Source organism: Podarcis pityusensis, assembly GCF_964106645.2.
Source record: "Podarcis pityusensis genome assembly, chromosome: 3".
Lineage (NCBI taxonomy): Eukaryota > Metazoa > Chordata > Lepidosauria > Squamata > Lacertidae > Podarcis > Podarcis pityusensis.
This window is the reverse complement of record NC_138026.1, coordinates 121,849,956-121,863,243: the sequence shown is the minus strand read 5'-3', so window position 1 is coordinate 121,863,243 and position 13,288 is coordinate 121,849,956. Positions and strand designations below refer to the sequence as shown.

Genomic DNA, 13,288 nt, shown 5'->3' with positions numbered 1-13,288 from the left:
TCTGGCTGGGTCTCCCCAGCCACCCTGGGCAGCTTCCAACAAAGTATTAAAATACAGTAGTCTGCTAAACATTAAAAGCTTCCCTGAAGAGGACTGTCTTCAGATGCCTTCTAAAAGTCTGGTAGTTGTTGTTCTCTCTGACATCTGATGGGAAGGCGTTCCACAGGGCGGGTGCCACCACCGAGAAGGCCCTCTGCCTGGTTCCCCGTAACCTTACTTTTTGCAGTGAGGGAACCGCCAGAAGGCCCTCGGCTCTGGATCTCAGTGTCCGGGCAGAACGATGGGGGTGGAGACGCTCCTTCAGGTCTACTGGGCTGAGGCCGTTTAGGGCTTTAAAGGTCAGCACCAACACTTTGAATTGTGCTCGGAAACTTACTGGGAGCCAATGTAGGCAGTGGCGTAGCGTGGGGGGTGCAGGGGGGGCCGGCCGCACCGGGCGCAACATCTGGGGGGGGCGCTCGCACTCGCAGCTCTCTGCCCCTACCTGGCTCACTCACTCTCTCTCACTGCAGTGCTGGCTGTGCGAATCCGATCCGAGCCGCTGGGTCGCCGCCCACTGTGGAGGGGGTGGGTGCCAGGCGTGCGGTGCGGAGAGAGAGTGAGGGACTATCTGGGGGAGGGATGCCAGGCGTGTGGTGGAGGGGGTGGGTGCCAGGCGTGCGGTGCGGAGAGAGAGCGAGGGACTATCTGGGGGAGGGACAGTGCAGTGGACGCCCAGCGCAGCGCTGAGCGCGGGAGAGAACCACACCAGACCAGACCAGGCAGCAGCAAGAAGAACCTGGCAGCGGCGGCAGGTTAGGGGTTAGGGGGCGCAAATTACTTGCCTTGCCCTGGGTTAGGGGGCGCAAATTACTTGCCTTGCCCCGGGTGCTGACAACCCACGCTGCGCCGCTGAATGTAGGTCTTTCAAGACCGGCGTTATGTGGTCTCGGCAACTGCTCCCAGTTACCAGTCTAGCTGCCGCATTCTGGACTAATTGCAGTTTCCGGGTCACCTTCAAAGGTAGCCCCATGTAGAGCGCATTGCAGTAGTCCAAGCGGGAGATAACCAGAGCATGCACTGCTCTGGCGAGGCAGTCTGTGGGCAGATAGGGTCTCATCCTGCGTACCAGTTGGAGCTGGTAAACAGCTGCCCTGGACACAGAACTGACCTGTGTCTCCATGGACAGCTGTGAGTCCAGAATGACCCCCAGGCTGCGTACCTGGTCCTTCTGGGGCACAGTTACACCATTCAGGACCAGGGAGTCCTCCACATCTGCCCACCCCCTGTCCTTCCCAAAACAGTACTTCTGTCTTGTCAGGATTCAACCTCAATCTGTTAGCCGCCATCCGTCCATTATCCGGAAAGGTTGCAACATTGGGGACTTTTTATGCCGGGGCATGCGCAGAGTGCCCATTGCAATGCCAGCAGAGTGTGCTGAAAGAACACGGCAACACCAAACCGTTCTAGGAAGAGTCAGTTTGCTTTGCTGACAGTATAATGTGGTTTCACACAGTTGTAGATCCTTGCAGCATATAGATGATGTTCTGAAGCTTGCCGCAACCACATCAGCATTTATACTCTATATTGTGCTGACTCGTTCTCACATGCTTGCTGACTCATTCTCACATGCTTAACTAGCTGCAGGTGCAGGATGAGGCACGGCCAAATTAAACAGCACACCAAAACCAGCCGTTTCTTGTCCCCTTTCTTCTGTGTGCATAAACCTACACTAACATTTTAATTTAAAGAAAAGGCGAGTACGAGGTGTCATGCCAGAAGTTCATGAAATTATGTGCAGTGTGGAGAAAGGGGATCGAGAAAGTTTTTCTTCCTCTCTCCTAGCACATTGAGTGAAGCTGAAAGTTGGAAGATTCGGGGCAGTGAAGAGAAAGGGCTTCTTAACATTGTTTAACTATGGAACTCATTGCCACAGGAGGTAGAGAGGAGAACCAACCTGGATTAGGAAAATTCATGGAGGAGTGGCTCCTAGTCAGGATGGCACTCAGAGGCAGCGATGCTTCTGAATCCCAGGTGCTGGAAAACCCAGGAGGGAGAGGGCTCTTGAGTTCGAATCCTGCTTGGGGGTTTCCCTTTGCGACATCTGATTGGCCACTTTGAGAACCGGAAGAGGCTGTTGGATCAAGAAGCCAAGTGGCCTGTGGGAAACCGGCGAGCAGGATTCAAGCGTGAGAGCAATTCTGCGTTCCTAGAGGGTTTCCGCAACTGGTAAAAAGGCGAAGCGAGAGGTTCCAGCAGGCTCTTCATAGGTTCTTAGGCAGGGTCAGTAAACTTTTTCAGCAGAGGGCCGGTCCACTGTCCCTCAGACCTTGTGGGGGGCCGGACTATATTTTGGAAAAAAAATATGAATGAATTCCTATGCCCCACAAATAACCCAGAGATGCATTTGAAATAAAAGGACACATTCTACTCATGTAAAAACACACTGATTCCCGGACTGTCCGCGGACCGGATTTAGAAGGCGATTGGGCCGGATCCGGCCTCCAGGCCTTAGTTTGCCTACCCGTGTTCTTAGGCATTGCTAAACCAGTTGTGGGCAGCTATCTGCCATGACTCTCTGTAACGAAGTTTTGACTGGTCCAAAATCCCATTCACCGTTTCCCTCTCCCTGCTGCCCTACCGCTTGACGTTCCCACTGGATTATCCTCCAGGGCTTAGCTGATGGAGAACGGAGTTCCCTAATTGTAGGGACCCCTTTCCCCATCTTGTGGTTTAGTTTAATTTAATTTAATAATTTAATTTAATTTAATTTATATACCACCCTATACCCGGGGTTTCAGGGCAGTTCACAGAATAAAATTAAGATATAAAACCACAACATATAATCAGAGTAAAGACAACAACCCAATAACACCCCCCCATAAAAGAAACCCGTTTTAAAAGGGCATAGGATGCCAATCAGATCAACCAAAGGCCTGGTTAAAAAGGAACGTTTTTGCCTGGCGCCTAAAGGTGTATAATGAAGGCGCCAGGTGATCGTCGCTGGGAAGAGCATCCCACAGATGGGGAGCCACTGCAGAAAAGGCCCCGCTCTCGTGTTGCCACCCTCTGGACCTCTCAAAGAGGAGGCACGTGAAGGAGGGCCTCAGAAGATGATACCGTCATACCTCATGTTACGTTTGCTTCATGTTACGTTCTTTCAGGTTACATTCCGCGGTGACCTGGAAGTACTGGAAAGGGTTATTTCTGGGTTTCGCTGCTCGCACATGCTCAGAAGCGCAAAATAACGTCATGCGCATGTGCAGAAGCGGCGAATTGCAACCCGAGCGTGCGCAGACGTGCCGCTGTGGGTTGCGCTCTTTGCATGTTCCGGAGGCCCATTTGCAACCAGAGGTACCACTGTATTGAGGTCCGGGTCGGTTCATATGGGGAGAGGCGCTCCTGAGCCGTTTAAGGCTTTATAGGTGTAGACGCTGCAAGGATGCTCTGGGCTTTTCTCTGCTCTCGCTGCTCCAGCTGGAGGACTTCCTCAACCACTCCTCGCCCTTCACGATCTGGGTCAACGGGGAGCGCATCGACTCCCTGAAGGACGCGGACGAGGACCAAGGCCAGCGGCTGGACGACCTGGAGGAACGCTACAGCCTGGTCGAGGGTGGCGTGGACGACCTCTTCCAAGAGAGCACCCAGGCCTACGGCCACCTGGCCCCCTTCTTCCAGTCGCCCTTCAGCGGCTTCCGGGACATGTTCTGGGGTCCCATCCGCAGCATCCGCCTCCCGGGGTCCCGCCTGGCCCGGGATGTGTCCCCTTTCCCCTCCTTCCCAGGCCAGTACCGACCCCACCAGGACTTCCACCAGCTCTTCCAGTCGCTCCACCAGATGACCCAGCAGCTCATGGACGGGGTGCAGAAGGGGCCCTTTGGCCAGTGGCCGGAAGGACGGCCGGGGCTTTCCCTGGGGAGGTTCCCGACAGGTGAGTGGAGATGGTGGGCAGGTGAGCAGGTCTGGCCTCTGACACCCATCCAAAATTGCCCGCCTGCTGGGCAATAGATACAGGACATACAGTAGATTCCAGCGTATTAGGCAACTGGGCGTATAAGACGACCCCCCAAATTGGCAGCTCCAACTTGGGGGGGTCGTCTTATACGCTTCGGCAGCTTCGCCGGGCAGCTTCCTCCCAGTGCAGTTAAAAAGTTGTCTTATATGCCGGAATCTACGGTAATACAGATTTTAACCTCTGGGAAAAACTTTGGAAAAGCAATTTGAAGTTTACAGCATGTTATTCCCTGAGGGAGAACTACTTGAAAATGATTTACAGATGGTATTGTCCAGTAGCACCTTAGAGACCAACTCAGTTTGTTCTGGATATAAGCTTTCGTGTGCATGCACACTTCTTCAGATACCTACCTGAATCTAGATGGTGTTTAACTCCGAGTAGGCTTGCTTAAATGTATAAGACTGAATCAGATAGGTGCTGGAGATGCAAAGAGGCAGAGGGAATGTTCTTTCATATGTGGTGGACTTGTAAAAGGGTAAAAAGTATTGGGAAATGATCCATAATGAATTGGGAAAAAATGTTTAAAAGCACTCCCCCCCCAAAAACACCCCCACCAAAGTCCTTTTTGTTGGGGATAATGGAGACAAGTAGAAAGTGTAGTCCCCAGCCCAGATCAGAATTGGGACCTGTGCTTTTTGACTTGTTTGCAAATTATCTAGAGTCCCGGGTGGTTAGAACCAAAAGGGGTTGCCAAGAGCTGCAAAAGGAGTGAATGGGTGGCAAAACGGGAAATCCAGTTAGATGTTGACAAGTGTAAAGTGTCAGGGGAAAAAAATATCTTAATTTCACACCTGCACTCGTGGGGTCTGAACTGATGAACCAGGAACGAGACCTTGAGCTTGGAGTGGATGGTTTGATGAGGAGGTTGACCCTGCGTGTGGCAAACACCATGCTAGGAATCATTAGGAAAGGAACTGGAAATGAAACTGCCAGTATCGTGATGCCGTTATGCAATGAGTCAGGTCAATGGGTCCATGTAGCTCCATATTGCCTGCACAGACTGGTAGCAGTTATACCCGGTTTCAGGCAGGAGATACGTCCAGCTCCAGTGGGGATGGAACTTGGGCCCTTCGGCTTGCAAGGCAGCTGGCCTGGTTCTGAGAACCCAGCAGCCCCCTTTTCCCATTAGGATGGGGGCGAGGAAAGCATTACGATACTTGCAGTTCCCCTTGGCTTTAATGGAAGATGCCAGTTTGTGTCTCGGGTGCATCAGGGAGGGACTAGAAGCCCCCGTCATTAGAGTCACCGTCTCTCTCCTTCTCTGCCAGGGGCCCCCAGTCCTGCGGACGACCGCCTGGTGTGCCGTGAGATCCGCCGCAATTCTGCCGGCTGCCTGAGGATGAGGGAGAAGTGCGAGAAATGCCAGGCCATCTTGGACGTCGGTGAGTCGGTCAAGGCTGCCTCTTGATTCATGAAAACAACTTCCCTTTGGGGGGCAGTGTTCTCTTTTTGGGTTGGAGCCCCCCCCCACCCCACCACTGTCCATTCAGTTTTCTTGTTGTTGTTTAGTTGTGTCCGCCTCTTCGTGACCCCCTGGACCAGAGCCCACCAGGCACTCCTGTCTCCCACTGCCTTCCGCAGTTTGCTCAAACTCAGGCTGGTAGCTTCGAGAACACTGTCCAACCATCTCATCTTCTGTCGTCCCCTTCTCCTTGTGCCCTCCATCTTTCCCAACATCAGGGTCTTTTCCAGAGAGTCTTCTCTTCTCATGAGGTGGCCAAAGTATTGGAGCCTCAGCTTCACGATCTGTCCTTCCAGTGAGCACTCAGGGCTGATTTCTTTAAGAATGGATGCGTTTGATCTTCTTGCAGTCCATGGGACTCTCAAGAGTCTCCTCCAGCACCAGAATTCAAAAGCATCAGTTCTCCGGCGATCAACCTTCTTTATGGTCCAGCTCTCACTTCCATACATCACTACTGGGAAAACCAGAGCTTTAACTATACAGACCTTTGTTGGCAAGGTGATGTCTCTGCTTTTTGAGATGCTGTCTAGGTTTGTCATTGCTTTTCTCCCAAGAAGCAGGCGTCTTTTAATTTCGTGGCTGTTGTCACCATCTGCAGTGATCATGGAGCCCAAGAAAGTAAAATCTCTCACTGCCTCCATTTCTTCCCCTTCTATTTGCCAGGAGGTGATGGGCCCAGTGGCCATGATCTTTGTTTTTTTGATGTTGAGCCTCAGACCATATTTTGCGCTCTCCTCTTTCACCCTCAATAAAAGGTTCTTTAATTCCTCCTCACTTTCTGCCATCGAGGTTGGGTTATCTGCATATCTGAGGTTGTTAATATTTCTTCCAGCAATCTTAATTCTGGCTAGGGATTCATCCAGCCCAGCCTTTCGCATGATGAATTCTTCATATAAGTTAAATAAGCAGGGAGACAATATACAGCCTTGCCGTACTCCTTTCCCAATTTTGAACCAATCAGTTGTTCCATATCCAGTTCTAACTGTAGCTTCTTGTCCCACATAGAGATTTCTCAGGAGACAGATGAGGTGATCAGGCACTCCCATTTCTTTAAGAAATTGCCATAGTTTGCTGTGGTCGACACAGTCAAAGGCTTTTGCACAGTCAATGAAGCAGTTTTCTTACAGAGTTTTCTTACAGTTTTCTTACAGAGCCTGAATTTTGGGGTCAGGAGCTGCAATGGGTTTGGAGTAACTTTGCAGGAGATGGGCCACTTAGTTCTTCCTCGCCTGGATTGCCCAATTCTGGGTGCCAAAGATGGGGAGGGTCTGTGCCATCATAAAATGAGAAAGTTGAAAGGGACAATGAGGGTCATTTAGTCCAGCCCCCTAAAATGCAGGAATCATTTGCCCAAAGTGGGGCTCAAATCCACGACCCCAAGATAAAGTATCTCTTGCTCTACTGACTGAGCGCTTTGCTCTGGATCAATTGCTTTTGAAAATAATATTTCATTGACAATTCCTTATTGTTTCACTGGGGTGTCTAGTAAAAAAACCAAAACATTTATTGCGGTACGGCTTGATTTCATATCCTTTACACATAAGGAGGCATGTGGACAAATGGTCGTTCCTGCTTGTGCTAAAGTATGGGTTTCATGAAAATACAGTCAATAAGACACAATAAACCCATGTTCTTTTATTTTATCATATCTTATTCTGATTGTCTCTCTGTTCAAATGATGTGCACATGATAAGACGGCAAGGGAATTAAGATGAACATTTTTGTCTGATCCAGCCAATGTATTGATAATTACTGGGGTGTTTCCCCCACCCCCAAATATTTGGAATATTCTCAAACATATTCTGCTGTACTCATGTTCCGTGCATAATGAGGCTGCATAATACTTCTTTTCCTGGCATATTTTCTCTCTCTCCTATTCTTTCTGTAAATTTTTCCTTTTCTTATACAGTGGATGCTCGGGTTGTGAACGTGATCCGTGTGTGAGGCACATTCGCAACCCGCAGCATTCGCAACCTGCAGCGTCGCGTCTGCGCAAGCACGGGTTGCGATTCAGTGCTTCTGTGCATGTGCAAAGCGCGATTTCGTGATTCTGCGCATGCGCGAGTGCCGAAACCCGGAAGTAACCCGTTCCGGTACTTCCGGGTTTCGGCGCGTCTGTAACCCGAAAACACGCAACCTGAAGCGTCTGTAACCCGAGGTCTGACTGTAATTTTAAAATATCAGTAAAAATTATATGGGGGAAAAAGATGAGGGTGTTTTGCTCTGGATCCTTCGCTTTCCAGAAGGATCTTTGATCAAAGATTCTGTGCTCCACAATTTTATGATTCTATTATTCCCTCGACCTTTGCTTCCCTGCCTCCAAACCTCCTCCAGATTGCTCCCAGACAGACCCGGAGCAGACCCTGCTGAGAGAGCGTTTTGAGGACGCCCTTCGACTGGCGGAGCGCTTTACCCGGAGATACGACGAAATCCTCAAGGCTTTCCAGGAGGAGATGCTCAACACCACCAGTCTCCTGGACCAGCTCAACCAGCAGTTTGGCTGGGTGTCCCGCCTGGCCAACGTCACGCGGAATAGCGACAAACTTCTGCAGGTCACCATGGTGGGTATCTCCTTGCCCCTGTGCCTAGTCCTCCCATAATGCTCTGCCATGCTTTGCTCAGCCTAACTATGGGTTGTTTGCATGTGCGGATGCAGCCAAGCACACTGGCCATGGTTTGTTTTCTACCAGCAAACCATGGTTTGTTGCCTTACAGACCATGGTTTAACAGTGGTTTGGCATTATGTCCAAACACAAAAACCTTGCTTAGCCATGGTTGTTTGTTGTTGTTGTAATTTGCAGTGGACGCTCGGGTTGCGAATATGATCCGTGCAGGATGCACGTACGCAACCCACAGCGTTCGCAACCCGCGTCTGCGCACACGTGGGTTGTGATTCAGCGCTTCTGTGCATACGCAAAGCAAGATTTAGCGCTTCTGCACATGCGCGACCGCCGAAACATGGAAGTAACCCATTCCACAACCCAAAAGTTGTGGCTTTTGTTAATCTTTAGGTAGATTTTTGGGCCAGGAAACAGAGTTCACATATAGGTGGTAAAATGCCTGTCTGTCCTTTTACTGCCTATTTATGACCTCTGGGGTTTGCTAAATGCATTCCTCCTGGGTTCCTGTTTTATTTAGCCTAAACATGTATGCATGCTCAAAATAGGAAATAGTTCTTTGTAGTTAAGAAGCTTTCTCTGATCGGACTTTGTCCACACGTGGGGATTTTCTGAAATGCTCAGGGGAAATCTGATTGGTTCTTACAAACGCTTTGTAAAAGTTCTTTTGTTAATAAGAACGACCTGGGCCAGGGAGTGGGATGCGCACTTTCTCCCAGGGTCTTGCTGGTCAAGCCTCTTGTCTATTGTATTAATTGGGGTCCAGTCCTTCCTTTGCCTTCAGAACGCAACACTGGTCACAGCTGGGAGAATCCAGTGTGCAGCAAGAACTGCCTTCTGAATCGCTTGCATGTGCTAAGAGCCATTGATCTGCTTTCCCCGTCTTCTCCAAGGTGGCGACCAAAACTTCTGACCCCGAGGACCCAGCCCAGCCGTCGGACACACAGGTGACCGTCCAGCTCTTTGACTCTGAGCCCCTGACCCTGTTGGTGCCGGGGGACCTGGAAGTGAAAGACCCCCGATTCATGGACCTAGTGACCAAGCAGGCCATCCGCCAGTTCAAGGCCAATGAAGTGTAAGTGTCCAGAGGGCTCAGTAGCTAGAGCCATCCGCCTTGCAGGGGAAAGGTTCTGGGTTCGAAATGCGGTGGCACTTCCAGGTAGGGCTGGGGGGAGACTCTGTGCCTGAAACCCCAGACAGCCATGGCTGCCAATCCGTGTAGACCAGGGTTTCCCAAACTTGGGTCTCCAGCTGGTTTTTTGGGGGACTACAACTCCCATCATCCTGAGCTAGCAGGGGATGATGGGAATTGTAGTCCAGAAATAGCTGGAAAGAGAGAGCATTGTGGGGTAGATCTGGTCCCATTTTTTAAGCAGGGGTTGGATGGCCACCAGGGATGGATACTTTTAGCTGAGATTCCTTTCTTGCAGGGGGTTAGACTAGATGACCCTGGGGTGTCCCTCCCATCTTGTGATTCATTATTCTTATCCCCCTACAGGTACAATTCCCGGAGTTCCCTGTGAATGATTGATTGCTAAAGCACTCTTTTGGCCACATTCACACCATATCTTTAAAGCACTATTTAGTTTATAAAAACTGCTTGATTTAAAATGAGAAAAAGACCGCAAAGCGGTTTTTTAAAAAAAGATTAAAAAATTATTGACAGAAATTTCAGACTTTTGAAAAGTTAAAATAACGGTAGACCAAACAACAGATTAACTAGATACCATTTTAAACAGTAATAGCTTCTCAGAAAAAATTCTGGGAGCTGTAGTTTTCAGGGCGCCGAGATTCTTATTCCCCCTCCAGAGCTACAATTCTCAGCGCGATTTATGGCTTAACCATCCTTCCTTCTCCACGGCGAACTCTGGAAATTGTAGCTTTGCACGCCTTGAGAAAACTACAGTTCCCAGGGTTCTTTGGGGCCAGCCGTGACTGTTTAAAGCAGTTCCATAGCAGCTCTTTGGGCTCTACCATTCAGGACCGTGGGGGGGGGGGTCTCGTGTGGGATTGGAGTTCGCTCACTGGCACGTTCCATCACGTGACACCCCTCCCTGCACCCAGTCCGAAGGGGTCCAGCCCAGACACAGGGCTACTTAACTTTTGGGGGGAAACTGAGCCCCTTGAGCTTTAGCCGAGGCAGATGGCGCAGGGTCCCCCAAGAGGCCATGCCTCGAATTGGGGGCTCCAAACGGTGTGGCCCCCCTCTCAGAAATGAGCTGGGCTCCATGGGCTCTTCTTATGGAGCTTCCAAGGCCAGGGGCAGTCTACCTGGATTCCTAGCTTCCCAGGGGTATTTGGCCGCTGTATTTGGCTATTCACCGTATTTTTCGCTCCATAAGACGCATCTGACCATAAGACGCAGCTAGTTTTTAGAGGAGGAAAGGGGGAAAGCCCCCCTTTTTTTGAGGATCAGCTCAAAGTTGTTGAGCTTACTTTGCAAAGGGAAAAAATCCTGTTTTTATGGGGTTCAACTCACAGTTCTGCAACTTCTTTAGGAAAGGAAAGGGATCCGTTTCTACAGTTTCCAGACAGATAATCTAATCAGCCAGTCCCATGTCGCTGGGGAAACAAACAGCCTCCGTCTGCAGAACATTCAAAAACGGAGGCCTGGGCAAGGGAGCGGGGCCAGAAAGGCATAGCTGTCAACCGTCCCTTATTTGGCGGGAAACTCCCTTATCCCAGCGCCATGTCCCGCTGCTGTCCCTTATTGATGATGTCCCTTAATTTCCCGGGTTTCACGCTCGCCCGGCTTTGGACGGAAGCAGCAGCTCGGGGTCCTCCGAGCGAGAGAGAGAGCGCACACAAGCTGCCGCGTCTCCGTCTCTCCCTTTCCCCCCTCAGGGGCGCATTGTGAGGAGATGGGTGGCAGCGGTCGGGCAGTCAGCCCCTCTCTTGCAAGACTTCCACCGCGCTGCCAGGGGAAGCCGGAGGCGGCAGCGGCTGAGGAGGCAGCCTGAGGGAGGAGGAAGAGGAGGGGATGGGGAGGGACGCAGATGGGCGGTGCCGCAACCGATTCATGCCAGGCTTGCGGGCAGCGTGGGCGAGTGTCTCTGTCCCTCCCTCCCTCTCTCTCGGGCGGGGAAGGGCTGATGGAACTCCTCGCGCCAGGACAACAGCAGCCCCGACGTGCTGCTTAGCATCCCCTCCAACCAGTGCAGCATCTTAATGTAGTGATTTCCCCCTCTGCATCCCTTTCATAACTCTATTTTTATAAATCATTTGTCCATCCATAGTTCAAATTTTTACTACAAGTTTTCTGTCAATCTTACCAATGTATGTAACTCTTGACAATAGCTTTTCAACTAAATTATAAACTTTCCCCATTCTTTATTAAAGAAGTCCTCTTCCTGGTTTCTAATTCTGCCTGTAAGCTTTGCCATCTGGACGTCGTTCATCAGTTTTGTCTGCCACTCTTCTTTGGTCGGAGTTGTAGACCTTTAGGATCATCTAGTCCAACCTCCTGCATAACACAGTCAGTCGCAGCCAAAGCAGCATGGCTCCATCAGTGGCAGATTTCTGCATAAGCTAAGCAAAATCCCTTATTTTGGCTGCTGATCCCTTATTTTCGAGGCTGCTGGTCCCTTATTTTCAAATCTGTAAGTTGACAGCTATGCAGAAAGGGAGCCAGCAATCGGCCACATATTCATTCCATAAGACGCACAGACCATAATTCGTTCCATAAGACGCACTTGCTTTTTAGGAGGAAAAAGGTGCGTCTTATGGAGTGAAAAATACAGTAGTTCTTCCGCAACAAATAACTTTCTCTTTCCCCCTTCTCTCTCCCCCCCCTTCAAACAGGGAGTAGCTTTGCCTCCCCCCCCACCCCGCCTGCCCCCCCTGGATCTCAGGCCACGACAAGGGAGAGAGAGAGAAGCCATAGCCTTCTGCTGTTCCTGCTGCCAATGCTCTCTTAGAACGCCTCCGAGGACCTTCGCCCGCCAAGCGCTGTCCGTCTGTCTTAGTAGTTTACACTGTACCGCCTGCCCTGTTTTTGCTGCTGGGTCTTTGCTGATCCGAACCCGAAATAAAAGATTATATTAGGCCCAATGCTCTGGGACGTATTGGTGCTATGTGTGTTTCCTATAGGTTTGGTTTTCTAGAGGAAAAACCTTAGGAACAACTTTCTGAGACTTAAGAGCCGTTGGACTCCCTCTGAAAGTGGACCTACCTTCCCTGGAGGTTTTTAAACAGAGGTCCGGTGGCCGACTGCTGGGGTTCATTAGCTGCGATTTTTGCATTGCGGAGGGTTGGGATAGATGACCGCTGAGGGTCCCTTCCAAGCCTATAGTTCTATGAATCTCTCTGTTTCAGTCATTAACCAGTAACTGCAAGCATGTGAGTTGGGTCCTTGGCGCTTGTGTACTTAATGAGCAGGTGAATTACCACCTTGCAAAATGTGCCAGCCCTTGTAGCTTGGCCCTTAGCACACTTTTAATATACAGTGCTCCCTTGGTTCTCGAACTTAATCCGTTCCGGAAATTCCATTCCAAAACCAAAGCGTTCCAAAACCAAGGTGCGCTTTCTCATAGAAAGTAATGCAAAACGAATTAATCCATTCCAGACTTTTAAAAACAACCCCTAAAGCAGCAATTGAACATGAATTTTACTATCTAACGAGACCATTGATCCATAAAATGAAAGCAATAAACAATGTACTGCAGTCACACAATCAGTAGCTGAACTGGGTTCCACACAGTCACAAAAAAATAAGAGCCGCAAAAACAAAAATGCAAAATAAATAGCAAAAGCAGACAGATTTCAGTGTAACACTCAAAACGGAGCACATTCGGCTTCCAAAAAAAGTTCGCAAACCGGAACACTTATGGGTTCCAAGTTGTTTGGGTTCCAAGTTGTTTGAGTACCAAAGCGTTTGAGAACCAAGGTACCACTTTATAGAGACAAACAGCAAGGTTCACTAAGATTTCACAGTCTCTGCCTGCAAACATGCCATAACTATAAAGCACTTTTCCCCCACTAGATTCCACGGAGGGAAAATATGCTTTAAATGTATATGGTGTGTTCGTAACCCCGGACTCTATTTGCTCTTCCTCAGGCTGAAAAATCACTCGCAGTTCTGAAAATTATTTTAGGATGCATCGCTGACAATACAAATTCGCAGCATGCCTAGGCCGATCTCTCAGGTCTGTGATAAAAAGGGTTGTTCACAGGCTGGATTTTGTAGGGAACAAAAATGCAGTCAGTGGCTCAGTA

At 49.9% G+C, this 13,288-nt stretch overlaps 1 protein-coding gene and 1 long non-coding RNA gene across 3 annotated transcripts in view; one reads left to right on the top strand and one right to left on the bottom strand.

Annotated features, from left to right (window-relative positions):
- Positions 1 to 12,126, top strand: part of CLU (clusterin) — a 44,406-nt gene extending 32,280 nt beyond the window's left edge. The window contains exons 5-9 of one of the 2 annotated variants that reach the window (XM_081001079.1): positions 3,457 to 3,910; positions 5,263 to 5,376; positions 7,791 to 8,017; positions 8,968 to 9,149; positions 11,876 to 12,126. In XM_081001079.1, coding sequence (XP_080857205.1) covers positions 3,457 to 3,910; positions 5,263 to 5,376; positions 7,791 to 8,017; positions 8,968 to 9,149; positions 11,876 to 11,882 — 984 coding nt within the window. In that variant the 3' untranslated portion in view covers positions 11,883 to 12,126. Of the gene's footprint in view, positions 1 to 3,456; positions 3,911 to 5,262; positions 5,377 to 7,790; positions 8,018 to 8,967; positions 9,156 to 11,875 lie in introns of both variants that reach the window. The other variant, XM_081001080.1, reaches the window with a different exon arrangement.
- The window catches only part of LOC308474781, a 163,223-nt gene that overhangs the window by 11,487 nt on the left and 138,448 nt on the right, over positions 1 to 13,288 (bottom strand). The gene's annotated exons all lie outside the window — the stretch shown is intronic.